General features: G+C 42.7%; 1 protein-coding gene across 2 annotated transcripts in view; it reads left to right on the forward strand.

The window, feature by feature from the left end:
* Positions 1–23,446, forward strand: part of SYDE2 (synapse defective Rho GTPase homolog 2) — a 223,525-nt gene extending 200,079 nt beyond the window's left edge. For both annotated transcript variants that reach the window (XM_069232271.1, XM_069232272.1), the window contains one exon: positions 21,112–23,446. In XM_069232271.1, the coding sequence (XP_069088372.1) occupies positions 21,112–21,605 (494 nt within the window). In that variant the 3' untranslated portion in view covers positions 21,606–23,446. The remainder of the gene's footprint in view (positions 1–21,111) is intronic.
* Positions 23,447–24,160: the final 714 nt, after the last annotated feature.

The following is a 24,160-nucleotide window of genomic DNA, read 5'->3' on the forward strand; positions in this document are numbered from 1 at the left end:
AGTATTTCATTCCATATAGTGATGAGACATCTTATTCCCATCTTTTAATCATAATTAATACATATTTAAAAAGGATATGAGAAGCTTAAAAAAGATACAAAAAGACCAGATTTAGACTTGTGACCATTTTCTTCAATATTATGTCACTCAAACGAGTATATTCCGACAGACTTAGCTACTTTTTCACAGTATGAACATTGTTTTTTCGTAGCCATCATGGCTTCTCCTAGCCTCCTGGGAAGATGCATATGCACTACCCTGCATCTGAACTGTCATGCCATATCACCACTCTTTTCAATCTATTCAAATCTTGGAAGTGAAATTAGCCTCTCGAATTTAAACCACATATACCTTAAGATCTGGTAGCATCCACAGTGTGTCTGTTAGTTCAACTTTACTTGAATTGGGACATCTATGTTATTAACATAACTAGCAACTTTTAGTACCCAGTACCAATTATTTCGAATCCTGAACAAAATAAGATTTGTTTTGCGCTTCCTCTTGCTCTTATTGTGACTAAAAATTATTCCCTCCGTTGACTAATGAAGCATGCATGCGTGTTGAAAACAAGTCTATATAAAAACAGAGTTGCACAATAATCATGCATTTCCCTGTAATGTTTATGATCTGGCTTGACAGCACAGCTATCACCAGACAATTAAGTGAGTATCACTAGAGAGGGGCTTTGGCTCTGTCCACATGTTGGAAATCAAGAGTACAAGTTTTGATTGGGCATAAGGTGTGCAATTCCACAAAGAGGTGCATGGCCTCCAAGCAGTTGTGATCATTTTGTTTATTTATACAGCTGCCTGAGTATGAACTTTCAGGGACAAACACATTACATTGTTAAGCTATTATAATGTGTAAGGTAACTAGATAATGTATGATGTTTTTCTCTGGCAGTAGCACATATTGAAAAAGAGCAGTCATTAATCTGCATGGAGTTTTAGGTCTGGCTTGACATCTCCTGACAAATGAACCTACACCAGTATTATTTTACAGTTCTTTGCTTCCACACCAATATATATTTGTTCCCATGTAATCTACTTTTAATACTTCACACTACCATACAACATTCATTTAAAGCCAGACCTATTGGCATTGCCAGTGCTTGTTTGATTTTGGACTGCCTATATTTTGTTTTGCTTAAAACTGCTCAAAATAATATCTTTGATTGGTTTAACATGTAAAAATTATTAACAAGACCTTCTCTAATTTTTACAAGGGTCGCAAGTGAAAACAAAATATTCATGTGACCGTATTTGCACTTCTTCATGTGCTGTATGGTATTTCCCTGAGCCAGCCATAACAAGATTGGGGTTTTAAACTACCATGATGAGAGTACTTCATTACTGTGCCAGCCAGCTGGCAGTTCAGAAACCTGTCCTGGACAGTAGCCTTCACTATGTAATGTAAGGCGTCAGGCAGGGAGAAATCTATATAGGGTGATTAACTTACACTCACAAGCCATCTCACAGGGATAAAAGGGAACAGGCAGAACTCTGACACCAGTCACACTAGAAACTCCTTGTGGTGTTTGGCAGAAGATCAACCTGACATGCAGCAGACCACTCTCACTCTCTCATCCAGAGCTCATGGTGGTGACAGGTATGTTGTTGCTATGTTGGAGCTATCCATTTAGGGGAAGTGGATATCAGAGGCATCTAGTTTCATGCAGAATGTCAACTCCATACCAATCTGTTGAAGCTGTGGGCAATCCGCTTAGCCTGTAAAGCCTCTCTGTGCATCTTCTAAGCGAAGGCTGGTACAGGTTCTCTGGGACAACATTACTGAAATGTGGCATTTCAACAAACATTGCAAAGTGGGGTTTTGGGCTCTATGCTAGCAGGCTCTATGCCTCTGGTAGGGGCTAGAAAAACAGGGAATGTTTTTGGTCGCCAACGATCTAGAGCGCTCCCTGAGTACCACAAGAGACAGACTGGGCAGAGGCTGTTATGCAAACCACGATTAGCGTCTCCTTTGTAAGGTGGTGCAGGACATCTTCAGTCAGTGGAGAGAGCCCTTGCTTGATCCATTTGCCACTACCGAGAAATTCAGTGTCATCTGTTTTGCACTAGAGTCACTAGGGAGCACATTTCAGAGAGGATGGAAAGATGGACTCTTGTATTCAATCCTACTGCTACCTTTTGTGTCTGAAGTAATGAGGATGATCAGGAAGAACCAGGACCTAGTTATCTTGATTGCCCCAAACTGGACAGGAGAGTAATGTACCCATAGCTTTCCAACCTTTGTCCTGCAATACAGCTACTTCTTTGAGGGGGGGGGGACAGGTAACTCCCTTCTTAGCAAGAGGGAAAGGTCCTGCACCTTAGTCTCTGTAATCTACACCTCCATGTGTGGACATTAAAGAGTAACAGTTAAATGCGTTTGATTTACCAACCAAGGTGGTTGCTTTCTTCCTTGGTGCCAGGCCCACTTCTGTGAAGGCCATTTACACTGGATGCTAAGACTATTTTGCGCTAGTTGCTAAGATCGCTTCCTTTAGTACCTTTCCAGACACGTCAATTACTATTATGACTACCTTTCCCCTGCTATGATATAGTGTTCGATTTGTCGATCCTGACATTATGTTGCACCCTCCCTGATCTGGGTGTATTTTTCCTGACTATAATATTATTGATTTATTTATTTTTTGTCTCTGCTCTCTGAACAATTGTAAATCGCTCTGATACCCGCAAGGATCATGTTCGTGCTGTACAAATATTATCAAATAAATAAAATAAATATTTGTGGCTTGGTGTGGTGCTAGACTACCAATCCCTTACTGGCCAAATGTTCTGATGGCCTTTAGTTCGTCCTTTTTTTATGCCCAGCAGGGCCTTGTAGTTGGTACAGTGAAAGGTTACTTGTTGTGCCTCTTGGGCTTTTTGTGTTTAGTGGACCAACTGTCCTTCTTTGAATCACTAGTTGGGATCCAATTCATCAAAGGTTTGACACGTTTCCTATCGTACCATTTATGAGCTCTCAATTTGCCCTAAGTCTGTTTTTGATGTTCTTGATATGCATGGCCTTTGAGTTCATTCACAGTTGCTCCATAAGACTCTTGACATTGAAAACAGTGTACCTTGCCACCATCATATCAGCCCAGCATATCAGTTAATTGCAGGCATTGTCAGTTCAATTATTCTATAGTACCTTCTTTCCAGAGAAGTTGGTGTTACCAACTAGGGTGACCTTACTTCCAAAAGTCATGATATCTTTCCATGATGGTCATTCCATCACTCTGTAAGCATACTGTGGTCTACTTCACCCCTTGAAAGAGGGGGACAGGCTCCATCGTCCTGATCCAAAAAGAATGACCACACAAAGAACAATGAGGTAGACAGTCATTCGTTTGAATGGAGCATTCATCAAAGAAAAGTGTTTAGATGTAGGGGCTGCATATGTAGGCTTTCAGGTGCAGAGATTAGCAGGCCAGTGCAGTAGAGAACCCTGTCAAGGTGGATAGTCCTCTGCATCATCATTGGCTAAGTACTGGCTAGGAAGCAGCCCCCTGCAGGCTTGTGGGTCTATTACACCTGGGCCAAGGCCACTTCAACAGATTTAGCAAGAGGGGTACACGTTTTAGACATCTGCTAAGTTGCAGCATAGGCATTGGTGAATGCATTCACGAAACACTACTACCTTGACTGTAAGGTCCTGCTGGATGGTCACTCGACCGGCTCAGATTTGCACAACATTTTGGTCTGAGTCCACTCCCCAGACCCTCCACGTTTGAGAGACATGGCTTGGGTAATTCCCCTAAAGGAGAGGAATCTGCAATCTAAAGTATCCATCGGAAGAGCGAGATACTTACCATCTGTGATTCTCATTCTGGTGGATACTCTGTTTAACTGTAGATTCTTTACTGCCCTCCCATCTCCCCACTGCATGGAGTGGTCTCTTTACCATCTAAAAAGGTGGCAAGTTGGAATTCACCACATTGTCTCTGAAAATTGTTTAACGCTCCATATCTGAGGGTGCAGGAAATTAAAGAGACAAGAAACTATCAGTAGCGCACAGGCATTGCACTTACATGCAACTCCACTCTGTCACTTCCAGGAACGTATGGAGCCATCATGGAGGCACTTCACGACACTGAATGATACACAGGAGCACTGCTGTTAAGCTTGCTGACTCTGGTCTAAAGGAATCTGAAGTTAAATAGATTAACCACCAGAAAGAGTATCTGTGAAGGTAAGTAACTTGTTCTTCTGGAAGAAAGTTTTACTGCTTATGGGCTTCCCGAAAGCAGCCGTAGAGTCCGACCTCGCTTTTTTTCCTGAAGTGTGTACGTTTTGTACTGCCATCATCAAATATACTATGAAAGGAAATTACTCAGGGTCATTAACACAGAGGAAACATCACTTTACCCAGCCGATGGTGTGTCTTTACCCAGCCTGGGCATGGTAGGAATCTGGAAGGCATTATCCTCCACATTTGTGACAATAGGAGACGCCCACCCTACACAGACCATGAGGTAAGGCACCCACCTGACTTAGGGTACCTACTTTGACCTATTAAGAGAAGGTAGGCTTTTTAACTTGCATTCACTAGTGGCAGTAGTAGAGGGATCCTGTTAGCCTCGATAAATGCCTGACTCCTAGTATGAGCTTTGTAGTGGGGCAGAAACATGATGGCACTATACTGGGAAACAGGGGCTATTATGCACCATAGTGTCCCAAATTATTAATATATTTTATTAGTAATTTTATCCATACTAGGATACCACCAAATAAATGACTCCTTGTGGTTTATCCAAAGGTATTTTAAGTTAATTAACTGGATCCCAGAGAAATATCCAGACCAAGGAATCTATAAGAACTCCCTTAAGGTAGTACCTTTTGAGGTTGTGTATTATCTTACCAGGGTGAGATGAAGTGGTCAATGATGAAGCATGTCACATTACGTGAGTCCAAGTCTTGGAACTGCCCTGAGATTGAATAGGCAGGTTCCAGGGGTAGATAGTGCTTTTTGGAAATTAGTACCAAAGGTAAAACACATAGGGGGTTATTACAACTTTGGAGGAGGTGTTAATCCGTCCCAAAAGTGACGGTAAAGTGACGGATATACCACCAGCCGTATTACGAGTCCATTATATCCTATGGAACTCGTAATACGGCTGGTGGTATATCCGTCACATTTGGGACAGATTAACACCTCCTCCAAAGTTGTAATAACCCCCATAGTGCCATATGATTCAGTCGCTGTGTCATTATGTGTTTGTGATAGTTTACTTGAGGCAGACACAGGGTTTGCTTTAGCCTCCTATTCTCCTCAAGTTTTATAGAAATATCACTTTACCTACATCCAGCCAGGTAAGGGTCCTCTAGGAGGAAATCAGTAGCCTAATTTCTTCAGCTCAAGATATAAATGGATGGATGAAAAGTCCATTGTTGCAAATGAAAGAGCGGATGCCCTGAATTTGGAGAGATTGAACTCCTTATCTGTGGGAGCTGTTTTTCATTTCTACCGTAGGCGATATCCACCCATTGCTAATCTCTAAGAGACAAAAGGTCTTTGTCAAAGCAGGATCAGTTGTGTCTCAATTTCCAGCATTCTCATCACAGATTTAAAGGGAGAGTGGAAGAGCGCCTTAGCTGCCAACCACCAAAGAAAGTTCTAAGACACTTTGTCCAAAGTGTCCAACATAAATCTTCCTCACAAAAGGAAGGTTTTGTCATACATACTACATATGCAGCCCCTACATCTAAACACTTTTCTTTGATGAATGCTCCATTCAAACGACTGACTTAATATAGCCGGGTTACCATCCTCATGGTGTGGACCACCAGGACATACATCCACTTCCGGTTTGGGAGCATAGCTCACCTCATATGGTTTAGACTTAATGTTCACAGCACTGTGCTGCTCAGTTGCCTGTATGTTTGCACCAGAATCCCTAGCAAGGTCTAAGTTCAGGGTTAATGAAATCACCAATTGGGAGCTGAGCAGAGTTTTGCTTTCTGAAAACCAAGTTATCAGAATTGTGGCGTCAAAGAGGATTGTGCATACAGATCTCTCGTAATTAATTTTCTCCCATATAGTGTTGCATTCAGCACTTCTGTTATTAGTTTTACAACATGATGGTCTAACAATCATGCCTGTATGAGCTACATCCCCTCTTACAGAAGAATCAGAAGCCACCTCATGAATATATTCAGTGTCCATTCGCAAGCCCATAAGGGATCTATGTTCTGCTTTTGCAGAAAATGTGCTGACTGCATGGCATATATTGTCTCAGAAAATGTATCTGAATAAGTGTATGAGCGGTACAGAGTACAACTCGAAACATGAAGAAGCACCCACTGCTCTATGTTTCCTGATGTGTGCTTCTGACAGCACTATTTTTACATTAACACTTGCACGCACCCACTCTGACCCTGCTTACTGATGTGGAACGTGTTAATGCTACAACCTCAGGATCACCCCATCAACATTTATTCCCAGTGCCCCTAATCAAAATGAGGCCTGGAAAGTAAGATGCAGAAGCAAGGCTTCATTCTTGGCAACATCACCAGTACAAAGAAATGTAACTGCATTTATTGAAAATTTGAACAACGCACATTCCTTCACCCAATTCGAAAAATGCATTAGAACAGTGCATGCTGCACTTAACACAAAGAGAAAGTGCCTCGTGCAACTCTCACTTATGCCCAAAGGGACACAATCCTTGTGGAGTCTTAAAATAAACAAAGGCCTTTATGCTTGGTCAAAATCAAGGCTTAGTTGCTCTCGCACTGACTTTCAGAAAAGCAGAAAACCCCATAGGCACAGCCCAACGTAAAATACTTCATTCAGTTGTGACCTTCACAGGCAAATGATTCAGGGCATGCTGCAGGCCTTTCCGTTTCTTTTCTACCACAGCTGCTGCTTCAGGCAGCTGTACAGTTTGCTGACACCGAGACCTATAGTGCACAGTATGCATGTTAGTTCCTTAGCAGGTTTCTCTCATACGACCAGGTCGAGCAGGTTTGATCTAGATCAGACAGCAATAATACATTTATCAGCTGAGACCTTTCCTGGTGCCTTAAGGTAAAGAATAGGACAATGTGACACTACGCAATCCACAATGTATCGCGGCCTAACAAGAAAATCCGAATTGGCCTGATCTTTGCCACTTGTCTGGAGAATAGAGTAGCAGGGAGGTGCGTTAAATGCCCACTATTAACCTTTTACATGCTGCAATCAAAACCTAATAAGGAGCAATATCTCTATCCCTCCAGTGATTTAAATGGGCTGGCACTGTCCGGTACGGAGTACCGGCACTTTTTTATTTTTAGAGGGATAGTACCTGCACTTCTCAAGAAAAACGTAATACTTTTACTTGGAGAGTACCGGCACTTCTCGGAATAAAGCAGGTACTCTGGGACAGAGTGCCTGCACTTCTGTTTTTCCATTTCAAGCACTGTATCCAGTGGCGGCCGGCAGCTTTAGGAGGGAGGGAGGGGGGCGGGCGGGACACAAAAAAAACACACACACACACACTCATTGTTTCACACACAGACACGCACATCCAATAACAACACTCATACCATTCAAACATGCACACACGCACCAAACATTCATTTTAAAAGATCGCACACTCTCATTCTTTCACACACACAGGCATGCACATCCATTCACAACACTCAAAACACTCAAACATGCACGTGCGCACCAAACATTCAATTTTAAACATCACACACATACACACACACACTTACCTTCAGCCTCCAGGTCCCAGGAGGGTTGGGACTGCTGCCTTCCCTCATTGGCTGACCTGAAGCGCCCAGGGAGAGTGTCAATTGGTGACGCTTTCCTCGTCACCCAGGGGAGTGCCTTGAGGCACCTTTGATGAGCTGAGGAGGTCACGCCCATAGGAGCTGTGACCTCCTCAGCCCAGCAAAGTTCAGCTCAGGCAGCCAGGAGTGTGCGCAAATCGCTCATGTCTCACTCCTGGCTGCCTGACCTGCACATGGAGAGTGTCTGTCAGGCTGACCTTTGTTCAGCCTGACAGACACTCTTCATGAGGGGCAAAAGGTGGAGGGGCAAAAGGTGGAGGGGCGTGGCCCGTCGCCACTGACTGTATCCCTCTATATATTTCACATGGGGTGGAACCGGACTGCTAGAAAGAGGAGTTTGAATGCTGGGAAATGAGGCTGGCATAGGGGTGAGAGAAACAATTCAATGTTACTTGGAAGAACACATTCAAGGAAGGGAATCAAAGAAGGGAGTTAGATACAAGATAGAAGGGAGGAGGAATTGACAACAAGAGTGAACGTGGGAAGGAAGTAAATAAAAGCAATAAATGCTGTGTTGCCCTGGGGGTGAGAGCATTGCACAGTCATAGAAAGATAAAGACATGGCCCTGCTGCTCTCTTACCTAGCGTTGGCTCTATTTGAGCCCACCTAGCGCCACAGACACACCTTTTCACTATAGTGAGAGATGTGTGCACGCCGTCTAGCATTTGTGCCTACAGTGCAATAAGCAATGTGGCCAAAGTTTCGAAAAACTCACATATTTCTCCAACTGAACGCCTGTGTCGATGATGCATTATTTTTTTGCACAAATCCCTACCTACCATAGTTAGGGCCGTGCTTCAGAAAGCATGGGTGGCAGCATAGGAACGCCCACGGACCGCCTATGGGACGCCCGCAGAAGCAAAGCAGTGCAAAGTGCTATTGCTGGTACTTTACAGGCTGCCTTCCAGTACCAATAGGAGTTTGCGCTGGAAAGGAAGTACACGATCAACACGTCCGTGGCTTGTTTCACTTTTGTGACATTGCACTAATGCAAAGTGTTAATAGAACCGCCACTCATTTTTAAAGCAATGTTTAATTGCCAATATGTTTCTTTTAGCGCTGTTAAAGCAAAGACTTTCATAACCATTTTGTAGCCTAAACATGGGAAACCAATTCCACGGTTGGAGAATTCAGAGATTTGTAAATCCTAATTCTTTGAGAGCAGGATTTTCTGTTGGATTAAAGGCCTGGTTTAGATTTCTGGGGACAGGTTACTCCATCACAACGGTGACGGATACCCCGTCCGCCAAAATATAAATCTTATTATTTCCTATGGGATTTATATTTCGGCGGACGGGATATCCGTCGCCGTTGTTAGGAGTAACCCGTCCGCCGAAACCTAAATCAGGCCCTTAGTGATTTCACAGGAATGTGCGAGTAAAGTGCATTATTTCTGATGAAGGATCCATCCGGTCTTGAAATGCATTGGAGTGTTTGTTTACATTTACATTGAAAGCGTTTGATTTAACCACGGCCAAAAAAAGACTGATTTCAGACCCGACGGTGTAATACGACACTTCTCTCCACCATCATGCTGCCTCACCCCCCCCCCTCCCCCCAGTTCATCCTGGGGTGTACGCTCCTTCATCCTTCCGTGTACCCCCGTGCCTGTTCCCCTTCTTATATATTGCTTGCTACCATGGCCATTCTATGTATCAGTGACGCTCAGTCACTCATACATTAATGCATTCATTCACTCAACAGTTCAACAGGTGTTTATTTTTGGGATTTTTATTGACAGACGTTCTCACTGGCCACTTCAGAGTGGCCATCCACTCATATTAAATCATTCGATTCATCCATCGCATTGGCCACTCACTTTTACTTACAAAATGGTTCAGTGCACACATTCGTTCATACATCCTTACACTGAACAATACTGTTCAGTGGAGGTGCGTGCATGTCAGATGGCAAGCAGGTTCTGGCCCTTCTTTGACCCGAAGTCTGTGATCCTGTGCATGAAGGAAACTTATATTACCTAATTAAACTCGGCTTGTTTATAACTACTGCCTATACAATGATCACGTTGTTAATGGCAGATCACGTGACATTAATTCTCGAGCATGACGTGACGAATTGAAACTTAAGGGCTACAATCCTATTTTATGCATTCCTAGGACTTAAAAGAATGTCTTCATTAGGACCGATAAAAATATGATTATAAAACATGCAACGTTTTTTCTATGCATGGCCGCTGATCTCCATACAGTCATTCTGGGTAAACATGTGTTTGTGCAGCTCCTCGGCGCTGGCATTTTGTAGACATGAAACAAACTTTCATTGTTCTGCGGTAGACTGCAAAGCACGCATGTGATCACCGACCCTTGGCCCCTTTCATCTTCAGAAGTGCAAGCCAGACAAAAGTGCCTTTGTTACAGTCGAATAAAACGAGTAACAGCGGCAGTGCCCGAGGCACAGTTATGGTCTGCATCCCAACAGAACCATTTATTGGGAAAGATCAGAAGTTCGCCAGAATATTCTCACTTCACAGTAAGAGCTCGTGCTGCGTTAATAGGCGTCTTTAAAGAGTTTTTACCAACGGTGTGTGATCTTAGAAACAGTCAGTGACTTACACCTTTCGTGTGTGTCTGTTGTCAGTCATTTTGCCACACCTCTTGGACATGAGTATCGTAGGTGAGTCGTAAAATAGTGCGTGCAAGAATCCCGTTGTTAGCTATGGCGGTGCTAGCGAAGAAGTAAACATGCGTTGACTGATGTTATGATGGCTGAAGATACGTAGGGCGATAGAGGGGTAGGTACCAAAATGTTTTCTGCTCTCCGAGATATGACAAGTGATGTCAGAGAAAAGACAGCAAGACTCGAGTGGTCTCTGTGGTCACTTGAAACATCCCTTTTGAATGGCCCGCCTAGGATTTACTATATATGCCCCGTCTCGCTCGGAGTCCTTATTTCCATAGACTGGCCACCCCCACAGACCTGCTGCGAGTAGAGCGTACGTGACGCCACACAGAGCACGCCACGCCCAGAAGACACTGGCATCCTGTTACCTCTCTCTCCAAACTAACCACATAGGCAACTACTTTCTTACCAGCTTTCCTGTATTCCTCTGCCCCCTCCCCCGTTCACTTAAACACACACACACGTATGATTGTTTATTTATTTATTATTTATTTATTTATTTATTTAAAAGATTAGCTGGTGTATTGCCACTCTCCTGTTCTGCTCTTTTATTCCTTATGTGAGAAGGACTTTCACTCTTGTTTTTTTTTTCCCTAAACCCTCCCACCTCTTTCACTGAGAACATGCACATTTTGTGGCTTATGCACCTGGACAGAAATAGGAATCTCAATCTTTTGATTATTTTTGGTAACATGAATGCCGGCAGCGCCGACATCAACACTACTACTGCCACTATATACACTACTGCCTACATGTCTTGTTATTCTTTGCAGAGTGCGGCCCTTTCTTCCAGTGTATGTGGTCACACATTACACCTGAGCCAGCTTTGCAAGCACTCCTTGCCGGCGCCTCAAGGCAGGCTGGCTATGTGGATTACCCACCTTACCTTCTGTAAGTGCACACAGTAGGTGCTTCCTTGTGGAGAAAACGCACTGATACTGCAGCGAAGGTTAACCACAGATTGGGATAAGCGCGAGCCTGCACGTAGGCAAGACGCGTGGACCCTCCTATTGCTAACACCCTCTTGCTTACCTCTTTGGTGTTGGCCCAAACTATCCCATTGATAGGCTCCTTTTTAAAGATGTAAGTGGTGGGTATTCATGCATGGGCGTAGGAAGTGTGGGGGACGCGGGGGACGTATCCCCCCCAGATTTTGGAGGGTGGGGACACGGGGAACGAAGGTGGGGGGGACAGGGGGACAAAATAATTTCCCCTTTTACATCTATTATTCAGAGGGCCATTAGCGCACAAAAGAGTTACTTATAATAGCCCTGTAGGGACCATCCTCCAATCTGATGGTAACAGAATGAAGGTGAGTCAGGAGGCCCTCTGCCGTTTTGTTTGTCCTGTTCACAGCTGTGGGCATTAAGGGTGCTCATAAGAACAAAGGGCACGAGGAGGAGAAGAGTTTTGGATGATTACTGTCTGCATCACCTGCTGCCGCCTTGAAGAGGAGCACTGCAGGAGGCCTTTAAGAGGAGCTGCAGAACAATGAGGAAGATCTAAAGAGGAAACAGAGTCCCACTCAGCCTGGTGCCTGCAGACTAGAAAGGAGACTGTGAAACACAGTATTTGCCTAAGATCACACCAGTTGGTGAAACAGTGAAGTCGAAATTGGACCCAGATTTTACCCTTTCCCACAACAATTTAGGTATTAGAAGGGTATATTTTTCTAAGATTTATGCTTAATGCTTTTTTATCTAGGTAATGAAGGGCTTGATTATAGCGTGGCTAACAGGGAGAAGCCATATTTCATTTTGGGCCGTTATGCCTAGCGTTATTATTTATGTTGTTGTTATCGTTACATACTTAAGCATATTGATGTAAAATTATCTTTTCTTTATATTTTCTTCACTCTACTCTGAAACAATCTACCCTATGCCACTGCACCCTATACCACTTTTCTCCACTCTGTGCTACTCTACGCCACTGCAATCTATGCTGTACCACTCCACTCTACATCACTCTACTCTGCAGCACTCTACACTACGCCACTGCAGTCTATGCTATTCTACTCTAACCATTGTACACTACACCCCTGCACTCTGCCAGTGCACTCTTCACCACTTTACTCAAAACCAATGCACTCTATGCCACTGCACTCTATGCCAATCTACTCTGCACCATAGCACTCTATTCCACTGCATTCAATGCCACTGTACTCTGTCCCAATGCACTCTTTTCTGCACCACGGCACTCTAATCTACTTTACTCTACACCACTCCACTGTAGGCACTTCACTCTACTTTGAAATCATCTCCTCTATGCCACTGCAATCTACGCAATTCCACTCTTTGCTATGCCAGTCTAATCTACCCTGCACCACTCCAATGTACCCTGCGCCACTCCAATCTGCTCTGCACTGCTCTATGCTACTGCACTCTACATCACTATGCTCCACTCTGCAACAATCTACTCTTCACCACTATACTGTACTCTGCAGCAATCTACTCTATGCCACGGCACTCTATGCAACTCTATTCTACTCTGCGCCACTCTTTCTCTAAGCCACTCTTCTCTACTCTGCATTACTCTACATCACTGCACTCTACACCAATGCATTCTATGCCACTCTACTCTACACCACTGCCCTTTATGCCACTCTGCTCTGCAACACTGCACTCTGCCACTGAACTATACTCCTCTCTACTCTGCACCACGGCACTCTTCTCTGCACCGCTCAACTATATGCCACTCTACTGCACTCTACACCAATGTACTATATGCCACTACACTCTATGCCACTCTACTCTGCATCACTGCACTCTACACCAGTCTACTCTACCTTGCACCACTCCACTCTACCATGCACTGCATCACTCTATGACACATCACTATGAACCACTGCAATCTATGCTGTGCCACTCCACTCTGCTCCCCTCTACTCTTCACCACTCTACGCTACTGCACTGTACGCTAAACCAGTGCAGTCTTCATCAATGCACTCTACACCACTTTACTCAAAACCAACGCACTCTATACCACCACACTCTACACCAATATACTTTGCACCACTGTACTCTATGCCACTTCACTCTAGACCACCCAACTCCACTCTATGACACTTCACTCTGACATTAAACTCCATGATACTAGACTCTGACGCTCTATTCCATTAAACTCTAACACTTTCTCCACTCTGTAACTCCCTACACAACTCCCTATACGCCACTCCATTCCACTTTACTCCACTCTATGCCACTCCACACCACTCTATGCCACTTCAATCTACGATACTCTATTCAACGCCACTGCACAACCCTCTATGCCACTCCACTATACAACGATGTACTATGCTCAACAGCACTCTACCCAACTTTCTCTATGCAAGTTCACGTTACTTTACTTCACTCTACTCCAGTTCACTCATATTTATGCCTTTCCACTCTACGACACTCTGCCACTCCACTCTATGACACTCTATTACACTGTGACACTACTCCACTCTACTACTACTTTATGGCATTGGCGCTTGATTAGAGATTTAGATCTCCATTGATTGCCTTGTCACTCATATGAGACGTGAGTCAGATTTATCTTGGCCGTTTTGGTTACAAGCACTCTGTAACCCTTTTAACTCAAGCTTAACGAAGGCTTAGGATGATCCTAATACTTGTCTAGGGGATCGAAATATCGTCGGCCAAAGTACCTTTACTTGAATTTGTGATATTGTACATAAGTTAGCATAAGCATAGGTACTATGAGCTAATGACTTCTTGATTCACTATTTGAGTCATTCATGTAAAAGTGGGTGTATAAAAGCTTGTAAATCATTATTGTGGATGCTTACCTTGTAGGAAAGTAGCCTCTTTCTAGCTTGGTTACCCCCACATTTCGCCTGTTTGCCAGTGTGTTTGAATGTGTCTACTGGGATCCTGCTAATCAGGACCCCAACAGTTATGCTCTCTCCCTTAAATTATGGTTGTTGCATACTGGTAACTCAGTATTTCACCCAAGATTGGCATACTGGTGCCCCCTTATAAGTCCCTATTATATGGTACTTGGGTACCCAGAGCATTGGGGTTCCAGGAGATCCCTATGAGCTGCAGCATTTCTTTTGCCATAGGGTGCCCATGCAAAGGCTTCTGCAGGACTGCCATTGCAGCCTGCGTGAAAAGGTGCATGCACCCTTTCACTGCCAGTTACACTGCACCAGGTCACTTATAAGTCACCCCTATAGCAGGACCTCCAGCCCTGAGGGCAGGGTGCAGAGTACCTGTGTGTGAGGGCACCCCTGCACTAGCAGAGGTGCCCCCATGACCTCCAGGACCATTTTCCCAGACTTCAGGAGTACGGGGATGCCATTTTACACGTCTACATAATGGTAACTCCGAACATAGGTATGTTTGGTATCAAACATGTTGGAATCATACCCCAAGGCTTTTGCAAGCATTGGTTGTATGATTTCATGCACTCTGGGGGCTCCTTAGAGGACCCCCAGTATTGCCATTCCAGCCTTCTGAGGTTTTCCAGGCAGCCCCAGCTGCTGCCACCTCTCAGACAGGCTTCTGCTCTCCTGTTGCTTGAGAAGCTCAAGCCCAGGAAGGTAGAACAAAGGATTTCCTTTGGGGGAGGGGTGTTACACCCTCTCCCTTTGGAAATAGGTTTGGAAGGGGTAGCTTCCTTCCCCTGGCCACTGGAAATGCTTTGAAGGGCACATTTGGTGCCCTCCTTACATAATCCAGTCTACACCAGTTCAGGTACCCCCAGTCTCTGCTCTGGCACGAAACTGGACAAAGGAAAGGGGAGTGACCACTCCCCTGTCCATCACCACCCCAGGTGTGGTGCTCAGAGCTCCTCCAGAGGGTCCCTGGGTTTTGCCATCTTGGATTCCAAGTTGGCAGCGAACTCTGGGAGCATCTGAGTGGCCAGTGCCAGCAGGTGGTGTCAGAGCCGTCCCCTGATAGGTGCTTACCTGTTTAGCTGACCAATCCCCCTTTCAGGGCTATTTAGGGTCTCTCCTTTGGGAGGATCTTCAAATTCAGATTGCAAGACTCCAGCAAGAATCCTCTGCATCCTTTACTTCACCTTCTCACCGAAGAAACTGCATCTGGACCCTCCAGGAACTAAACTGCAACAACGAAGCAAAGACGACTTCTGCAACATTGTAACTTCAGCTCTTGCCAGCAACTGCAGCTGTTTCCCGGTCGTGCATCCTCAGAGGACAGCCTGTCTTTAGTCTGCACCAGAAGAATGAACGAATCTCCCTTGGAGTGAAGGAGTCACTCCCCTGTTTCAACAGGCACCTCTCTGCAATGATGACCATCTGCATGGGTCCCCTCTCCTGACGAGTTGCATGGATCCTGCATCACGGGTGGTAGACTGAAGTGGTCCCGATGGTCCTGACGTCCTACTGTCCAACTTTGGTGGAGGTAAGAGCTTGCCTTCTCACGCAAGACAGTACCCCGTGCACCACGTGTTTTTCAGTTGCCAAGGCGTGTGGCACCCTTCTATGAAATTCTTTGTGCACAATGTAGCTCTGGCCCCCAGCACTCCTTCCTGAGATGCACAGCTTCCTGAGTGGTTCTCTGGCGGCGTGGGATCCTTTGTTTTTGTGCTGCGTGGGCCTCCTTTTGCAACTCCTTTGTCCCCGTGCTGGGGGACTCCTGTGTGTGCTGGCTGGTATTCTGTGGGCTCTCTGAGTTGCTGAGAGCCCCCTCTGACTCCTCCTCCTGGGTAGAGTCCACCAGGTCCCTCCTGGTCCCGGGCAGTGCCATTTTCCACTAACCATGAGCTTTGCCTGTGCTAAGGCTTGTTGGTGGAATCCAGCGATGCAAACCAGACTGCAATCATCCATCCGGTGTGGGATATCATCTGCACCAACCCACATCCATCTTCTTGGGTGCAGTACTGACTGTTGTTCTTCACCAGTGGTTCTTCTTTTGCACCTTGATTCAGGTTAGCGGGGGCTCCTGCCCTCCCTGGACTCTTCTGTGCTTCTTGGACTTAGTCCCATTCTTCCACAGGTCTTTAGGTGCAGGAATCCACCCTTTGTGTCTTGAAGTATCTTCTGGTTCTTGCATTATATTCTTTCTCGTGTTCTTGTGTGTTCTGGGAAAGTTACTGTGATTTACTCCTGCTTTCCTGGGCTCTGAGGTGGGTTCTATTACTTACCTTTGGTATTTTCTAATACTCCCGGCGCCCCTCTAAACAACACACTTGCCTAGGTGGGAAACCGACATTCGCATTCCACTTTCTTAGTACATAGTTTGTGTTTCCCCTAGGCCCATTTCTAACCATTGTGATTTTCACTAATTGCACTGTTTTCTGTTTTTATTGCTATTGCTGCATACTAGTGTATATAATTGGTGTATTACTTACCTCCTAAGGGAGTATAGTCTTTATGGTATTTTTGGCATTTGTGTCACTAAAATAAAGTACCTTTATTTTTGTAACACTGAGTATTTTCTTTCATGTGTGTGAGTACTGTGTGACTACAGTGGTATTGCATGAGCTTTGCATGTCTTCTAGATAAGCCTTGGCTACAGCCACCCCTAGAGAGCCTGGCGTCTAGGAACTGCCTACATTTCACTAATAAGGGATAACTGGATGTGGTATAAGGTGTAAGTACCATAGGTACCCACTACAAACCAGGCCAGCCTCCTCCAAACCACTGTACTATATAGGTTACTTTTTACATTTTTCTTGTTATTGGCGACATTGGGTCATCCAGATAACTTGTGTAATGCCCGAATACCAGTCTTTCTCGATTTCCCCTGTTGATGTTTTCCCACTACATTTGATCTTTTACATTTTGATTGAATAAATGCATAAAACATTCCATTTGCATACTACTTTAATATCATTGTTTATGGGAGTGGAGTTGCATTTTTTTCCAGGGACCCCTGTTCCTTCAAAGTTAAGTTTACTGCTCCATTCTAGGACACTCTACTTACTCCATGATACTATGCCACACCAGTCGATGACACATCATTCTCCTTTATGCCATTAACTTTGAGCCATGCTGAATAGTAGTCTCACTAGTGTACAGCATGGCTAAAACACATTGGCAAAGGCAATAGAACTTACATAGGCGAGACCTATTGGCTTTGCCACTGCTTGTTTATAAGGTATGAACTTTAAGGTGACTTGCAAATCCTTATGTACACAGGGGGTATTTTACCCCATATAATACATGGTCACACCACCAACTTTCCCACAAACCACTTAAAACCTTAGTGCATAGGTTCTGTCATTCCAAGCTATTAAAGTAGAGCAGAAGAAAGAAAAGCAACATTCAATTTTTTTCTTTAAACAGCTTTATTAATTATGCTCCTTGACCTGATCTGCCTTTTACCTTGGCTGCTAGCTCTGGCAGAAGGAATTGTAATGTCAGAACTCGACTGTAATAACCCTATCATAGTCATTTTCTGATGTCTTTTCTTTATAATCAGTGAATGTCTTTTCTTTACACGATGTGACTTGGTGCATCACAAACAGCCGTTTCTAAAGAAATTAGTGACTGCAGTTTATTCAGAGATTAGAGAATCCATTTTTATATAGACTGTAACTCCAAGAGTTTCTTCAGTTGAAATGCTTCTAGTTATGACTGATGTGGAGCTGAGCTTCCCAAGATCACACACAGGAGTAGAAGTGTTATTAGAACTATGGTTTCCGAGCACAGTTTACAACTATTGTACCTAATCGCTTTTGATCTCTCCAGTGCGGTTCCAATTGGCATGAGGCGAAGGGCATGATGGGTGTGGGGCGCAAAGGGTATGTTCTTCCTTTTTACCCTCCTACCTTGATTTGCTTGGTGCATGAAGATGCAAGGTTAATCAACATGTTATTTTCACATTTGAGCTAATTACTTTGTGAATATAGATAACAATAAAATATACTTTCAGACTGTGTAAACATGCCTTCCTTTCTCCCTATTTCACTTCCAACATATATGATTGTGTATATTTATCGGAGCCTGCAGTTCGTAAACAACGAGCGATTTGTATAGGGTTGATTGAAAGTCCCCAAGGCTGTCCCTGTCCCCCCCAGAAATGTATTGGCTCCTACGCCCCTGTGTTCATGCTGTGCAAGAAAATAGGATGCGACAAAGACTAATCACTCAGCAGTTTCCATTAACATCTATGATACTCAGTTTCTGGTCCTATCTCTAGTTAGCAGGATGTCAGCAGGCTAGAAAAACAGTGATCCGAGAGAATGAGTCATGTCTCCTAAAGGTAACCTAATATTAACTCTTCTCCTTTGTCTCTTGTCCCGGTGGCAGTATGTTATTCATCAAGAGAAGTGGTTCTAGTTTTACGAAAGCTATTATGTTAAGTGCATTGTAGAAACATTGTCTCCGCCTTGCTTTCCTATAGTGTGCCATGTATGACATTATTCAACATTCACTACAGTTTTAGGCGAGCGCAGTCTCACATTTCACTTACAGGAACGTTCAGATTGAGGTGCATAGATGGTAAGTGAGTACATAGATCCTAGTTATTTCAACACGCTATCTGGCCAACTTGATATATAATTACACAGTAGGAATGTGATGTAATGTGAAGAGCTATGGCACAGCCCGAACAACAAGGGCCCTAATGCAAGCAAGCAAATTGGATCAGCCACTAATTGGAGTAAAGTGGGCCACTTAAGCCCCTGGGCCTCTTACATCTAAGAGACTCGGTGCCACTGCACCTGCTGTACTAATGATAGCTCCGCCCCTAGTGACGAGGCAACGACGGCTTATTCTGACACACAGGCTGCAGTGGTTAACCCACAGATTCATTCGATAGAACTTGATTGATTGGGAAATTTCTCTAATACACGAACTAAGAAATGCAATCTTTTTGAAAGTCATTGGGCTTCTTGGTGAACTCCGTTCTGCACATTTGTCTCTCGTGAAACCCCATTGCCTCCATGAAACCCAGGATTAAATTCAGGCAAATTTATTATATTGTAGCGAGACCTTCCAGAAATGTATCCAACATCTCAGGCTGTCCGGTATGTTTGAGATTCCAAATTAGCCATCGACGTACTCTGTCCCTGTGGCACTCCTGCGGATGTAAGCAGCCCTTGTCCCCTCGCAACAGACCTCCAGCAATATCTTACTGTGCATGCTCTTCAGTCTGCCTAAAATGAATTTTGTAATTCAATTTACTCACACTTCAGTTATTTTAGCAGAGATACGTGTTCAGTTATGCTAGAAATCTCCAGATATAATTCATGTTTATTGGCGTTCCTCACCGAAGAGTATTTTGTTGTATTAGATGTTTATTCAGCAGAACTTATCATAATGATTTTTGGTTTGGGTGATAATTTAAAGATGATTTAACTCCGTTTTCATACTCTAGAGCACCCACAATGCAATAGCTGGTTGCATTTTGCTTCTGCTGTCTTGTATTAATATGTGAAATGTACAACTATTTCTGTAATTTAACATAGGAAAACAGTCACAAGGAAAGGACGTATTTGTACCTCATGCCTTGTAATCAGGTAACATGCTGAAATTAAATCGTGCCCTTGACCCTTGAAGTGAACTAAAAGCTGTATAACTTTCTCTTTGAAGCACGGATTTGAGCATGGAGAACATATGAAAATGTTTTGGATTATAAAGTGTGATCTCGCTTGTTTTTACCGTCTTGTTTGATTTCAATATATTCAGTGCATCCCCAACTTACTCCTCTCACTTTGAGGCTGATTTTCTTAAAAAAAAAAAAAAAAAAAAAATGCATGCTGTGTTGAGCTCTATATTTTTCATAGTAGCCGATTGCCATTAAGATGTGTGCTGTATAATCAGCAATGTGTAGTGTGTGTGTGTGTGTATATATACATAGATACACACTTAAAAAACAGTAATTACATTGATGTTAAAGTGATCTTATAGTTAGGTGTTGAAATGAGAAAAATAAATAACTTAAAAAAAAAACCAAATCACTGAATTTCAGCAGTTTTAGTTTAGTGAACTAGCTTTAACTTGCTCCCCGTCGTGCACTGCTTAGGACATTAAATGTTCCACCACTCTTGCATATTAAATTACATCATTGATGACATCACTCATGACCCTTCAAATGACATAATGGATTACATCGCTGATAAATAAAACTATTGATGGCATCACAGATGACATCATCCATAACAGCAGTATTCACATTAGTGCATTAAAACTTGAATGGCCATCGGGAGCCCCTCTTCAAATGCTAATTTATCTTAAACACTTGAACGTACATACACCAAATCACAAAAAGCACATCTTCTGAGTAAAATTCTAACTTTGCCCAGTGAGGCGTAATTCCATTTGGCAAGTTGGTTAATATTAGAGAGACAACTTTTCTTGGGAAGTAAAATTGTAAATGACATTTGGGGCCTGCTCTTTTTCTTGGCTCCCAGTTGACAGATCAACGTGAGACTTTCCACCATGAAGGAGCCAAAGTAAATCATTAAATTTTTTTTTTTTTTAAAGTTAGGTGCACATTCATTACTAGTGCTGCCACTGTAAGATTCTCTCTCTCCCTCTATATAAATACATATGTAGAAGGCACACACACAAAGAATGATTTTCAATCCTCTTTTACATGCACCACGTGAAACGTAACAATGACCTTAGTATAAAAACGTAAGGACAGTGGTTAACTGCCATGGTAAATGCATTCTTTTAGTGCCTGTGGAGGATTTAGTCATGCCGTTGAGAAATATGTTATGTGTTTCTTTATCGATATCCTGACTAAATGTTATGTTTTCTTCCAGTGCAAAACTCAACTGTCAAAGAATCAATGTACACCAGTACATCCCCAGAACAGCAGCCTTATCTGAGGAGGAAAAAGCAGCGGCCTCAAGTGTTGAATTTGAACAACTCTGAAATGGCAGGAATTCGTCGGCCAAGACCAGTTCGACTGGACAGCCCCTCAAGCAATCGATATGCAGGAGACTGGAGCAGTTGTGGGGAAAACTACTTTTTAAATGTAAAAGAAAACTTGAACGAAGCCGACTATGATGATGTCCCCTCAGAAGACATCGAAAGTGGGGAGGATATCATCAGGACAGATAAACCACAGAATGTGACAGAGGATCAGACATCTGTACTCAAAGAACATCCACTTACGGCCTTCATGGCAATACAGAAGATGGATCCATCACTAGATCCCAGAGTAGACCTCCAGGACTTGCAGGAAAGTATTGATAATCTGATTGGAAACTTGGAGCGAGAACTCAACAAAAATAAATTGACCATCAGCTATTGATGGGTTTTCTCTTAATTCGTACGGTTTCTTTCTTGCCATGGAATCCTCGTCCAAATATTCTCATAGTTTTCTGTTGTAAACACAACTCATCAAAGGTTGCCTTATTTGCTAAGACATTCCATTTTTGTTGTAAATGTTCGTCATGTTTATGCTGTGCTTACGTGAACACACCATGATCCAACTCTTGGGGTGTAATGCCTTAATGACATACTGCATCGAGCTGCAGTAACTCTGCCTCTAGGTCCGATGTATGTGAGATGCAAAATGCACTTAGAAACTGTGAACTATTTATCAAAGATGTGTATTCACCACCATATTGAAGGCTTTACTTGGAGAGGACCTCCTAGCTGATGCGAAGTTGAAACCGTCACAACCTTCCTCCATGAGGAGAACTGTTGTTGCTTGCTATTGTAATGCAGCAGGACTTTTTTTCGATTGATGACTGCTCTTTGTCGCCTGTTTTTGCAATGCAAATTCAAAATAAAGAAAGGCCTTTGTCAATCATAAAAGTAAATTGTAAGAAAAGTATTTTATGTATTAACACTATTTGGTAATTATTTAAAATTGCATCATCATAAAACTTATTTTTCTAACCATTTTATTGTATCTAAGTATTTATTTAGCACATTATTTTGTCTCACTGATTAGTGAGGAAATGTTTGAATATATTGGATACTTTCGTCACGTTCATCTCAGTATGAAATAACATATGTTAATTACAGATCTGCCCTAGCTTCCAACATAGTTTTTGATACTTCTGAAGAAAATAACTGTGTGGAGCATACATAATTTTCAAACAAACACAAAAAAGTCTAAGTACCCTTACTCTGGTTATCGAAATTGGTGTTGATCATTTAGTGAATTCACAAATATAAGTTTTCAGAGATAGTGCTGGGCCTCCTATAAGTTTTCAGCGATAGTGCTGGGCCTCCTATAAGTTTTCAGCGATAGTGCAGGGCCTCCTATAAGTTTTCAGCGATAGTGCTGGGCCTCCTATAAATTTCCAGAGCTAGTGCAGGGACTCCTAGCCTTTTTCTATAGCATAACACTGATATAATCTACTCAACTAATAAATGAAATGTGCAGACATTACTCAGACCAACCAAACGCAATTACTTGTGAAAACACTTAGTAAGCAGTACTTTGGCTCTGCAGGGCTGCTTGCCCTCATCTCATTATCTTACACGCACCTCCTGTTTGTCCTAAGACAGGACACTCTTGATTTACCTAAAAAGTATAGTGTCCTTATTAAATAGAGGTTTATTTTAGGTCTAGTTATGTTGTTGTAAGCTACAGTAACCTCCACCTTGTCTGCAATCAGTAGTACTATGAAATGAGGATTTAAATATGCAATATGGTGATACATTTCAATATTCATTACCTTTGTAAATAGTCCAAAGTCTTTATCCGTCAAAATGTATTTTTTTATGTATATCTTTTATACCTACAAAACGTTAAATATTTAAGGCTTTCATTAAACACAACTGTGAGATAGGTGAAAAGCGTGACAACTGATAATCACAATTGTAAAAACATTTGAGTAAGTATATGCTATGTATAATTGACAGAAGGGTTTCATTTACTCAGTTTATCATAAGTGTACTTATGTTGTTGTGAGATATAGCTGATGTTCAGAGTACTGTTTTTGGCTAAGCAGGATTTAAAAGTGGTTTGTCTCAATCAATCCAGCATTTCTATTTTTGTATGCTTTTGAAATCGATTTTTGAACCAATATTGGTAATCTTCGGAAAGAATATTGAAGTTTACGGACCCATATAATTTTGCATACCTTTTGGATGTGTACATGTATTTTAAGTAGCATTAAAATGTATTGAATTGTACATTCTGCGTTATGATCGTTCAGTTCTTGAGATATTTGTTTACAGTATGTAATGGCAGGTATGTTATTGTTTAAAAATTGCTTTTAAACAGTACTTACAGCTTTTTTTGAGAACTTTATATATGTACTTTATATATTGTAATTTATGTATCTGAATGTCCGTGCCAATACTGTATGCAGTTCCTGTTGCATTAAAACAGTAACCTGCGAACGTCCTAAATTTCATCCATACATTTTATTTCTAAAAACAAATACAGGATTGAAAACTTTGCGTAGTCCGAAATAATCTAGAGTTTCAGTTTTAATATATATATTTTTTTTTCATTAATGGAATCAGCTTAGAACAATTTAATATGAAACAAACCATAAACCAACGTGAATCAGACAATTAGCAAGTTGAATTTTTCAAATGACACTTAAAGGGGATCTCCGATCCATTTCCATACGAATGAAGCCACGAGAAACCCAATCTTCCTGGTACCCTTTATTGTATTTTTAGGTGCTTTTATTTAGTGCTGTTGAGGTTACAAAGTGCTTCAAAAGTGCCTCCATGCAGGCATATGCTTACCGTGGCTTTCCTGAGTGCTAAAACACATCTTTTGTCCTACCAAGGGCTTTATTAAGGAGATCGAGGAACCATAATCTCTATGTAGGGGGAACGTCTTTCCACTGGGGTGCTATTCTGATTGAGCTGGAGAGAGCTATCCCTGATTAT

The sequence above is a fragment of the Pleurodeles waltl genome, chromosome 4_2, assembly GCF_031143425.1.
Source record: "Pleurodeles waltl isolate 20211129_DDA chromosome 4_2, aPleWal1.hap1.20221129, whole genome shotgun sequence".
Lineage (NCBI taxonomy): Eukaryota > Metazoa > Chordata > Amphibia > Caudata > Salamandridae > Pleurodeles > Pleurodeles waltl.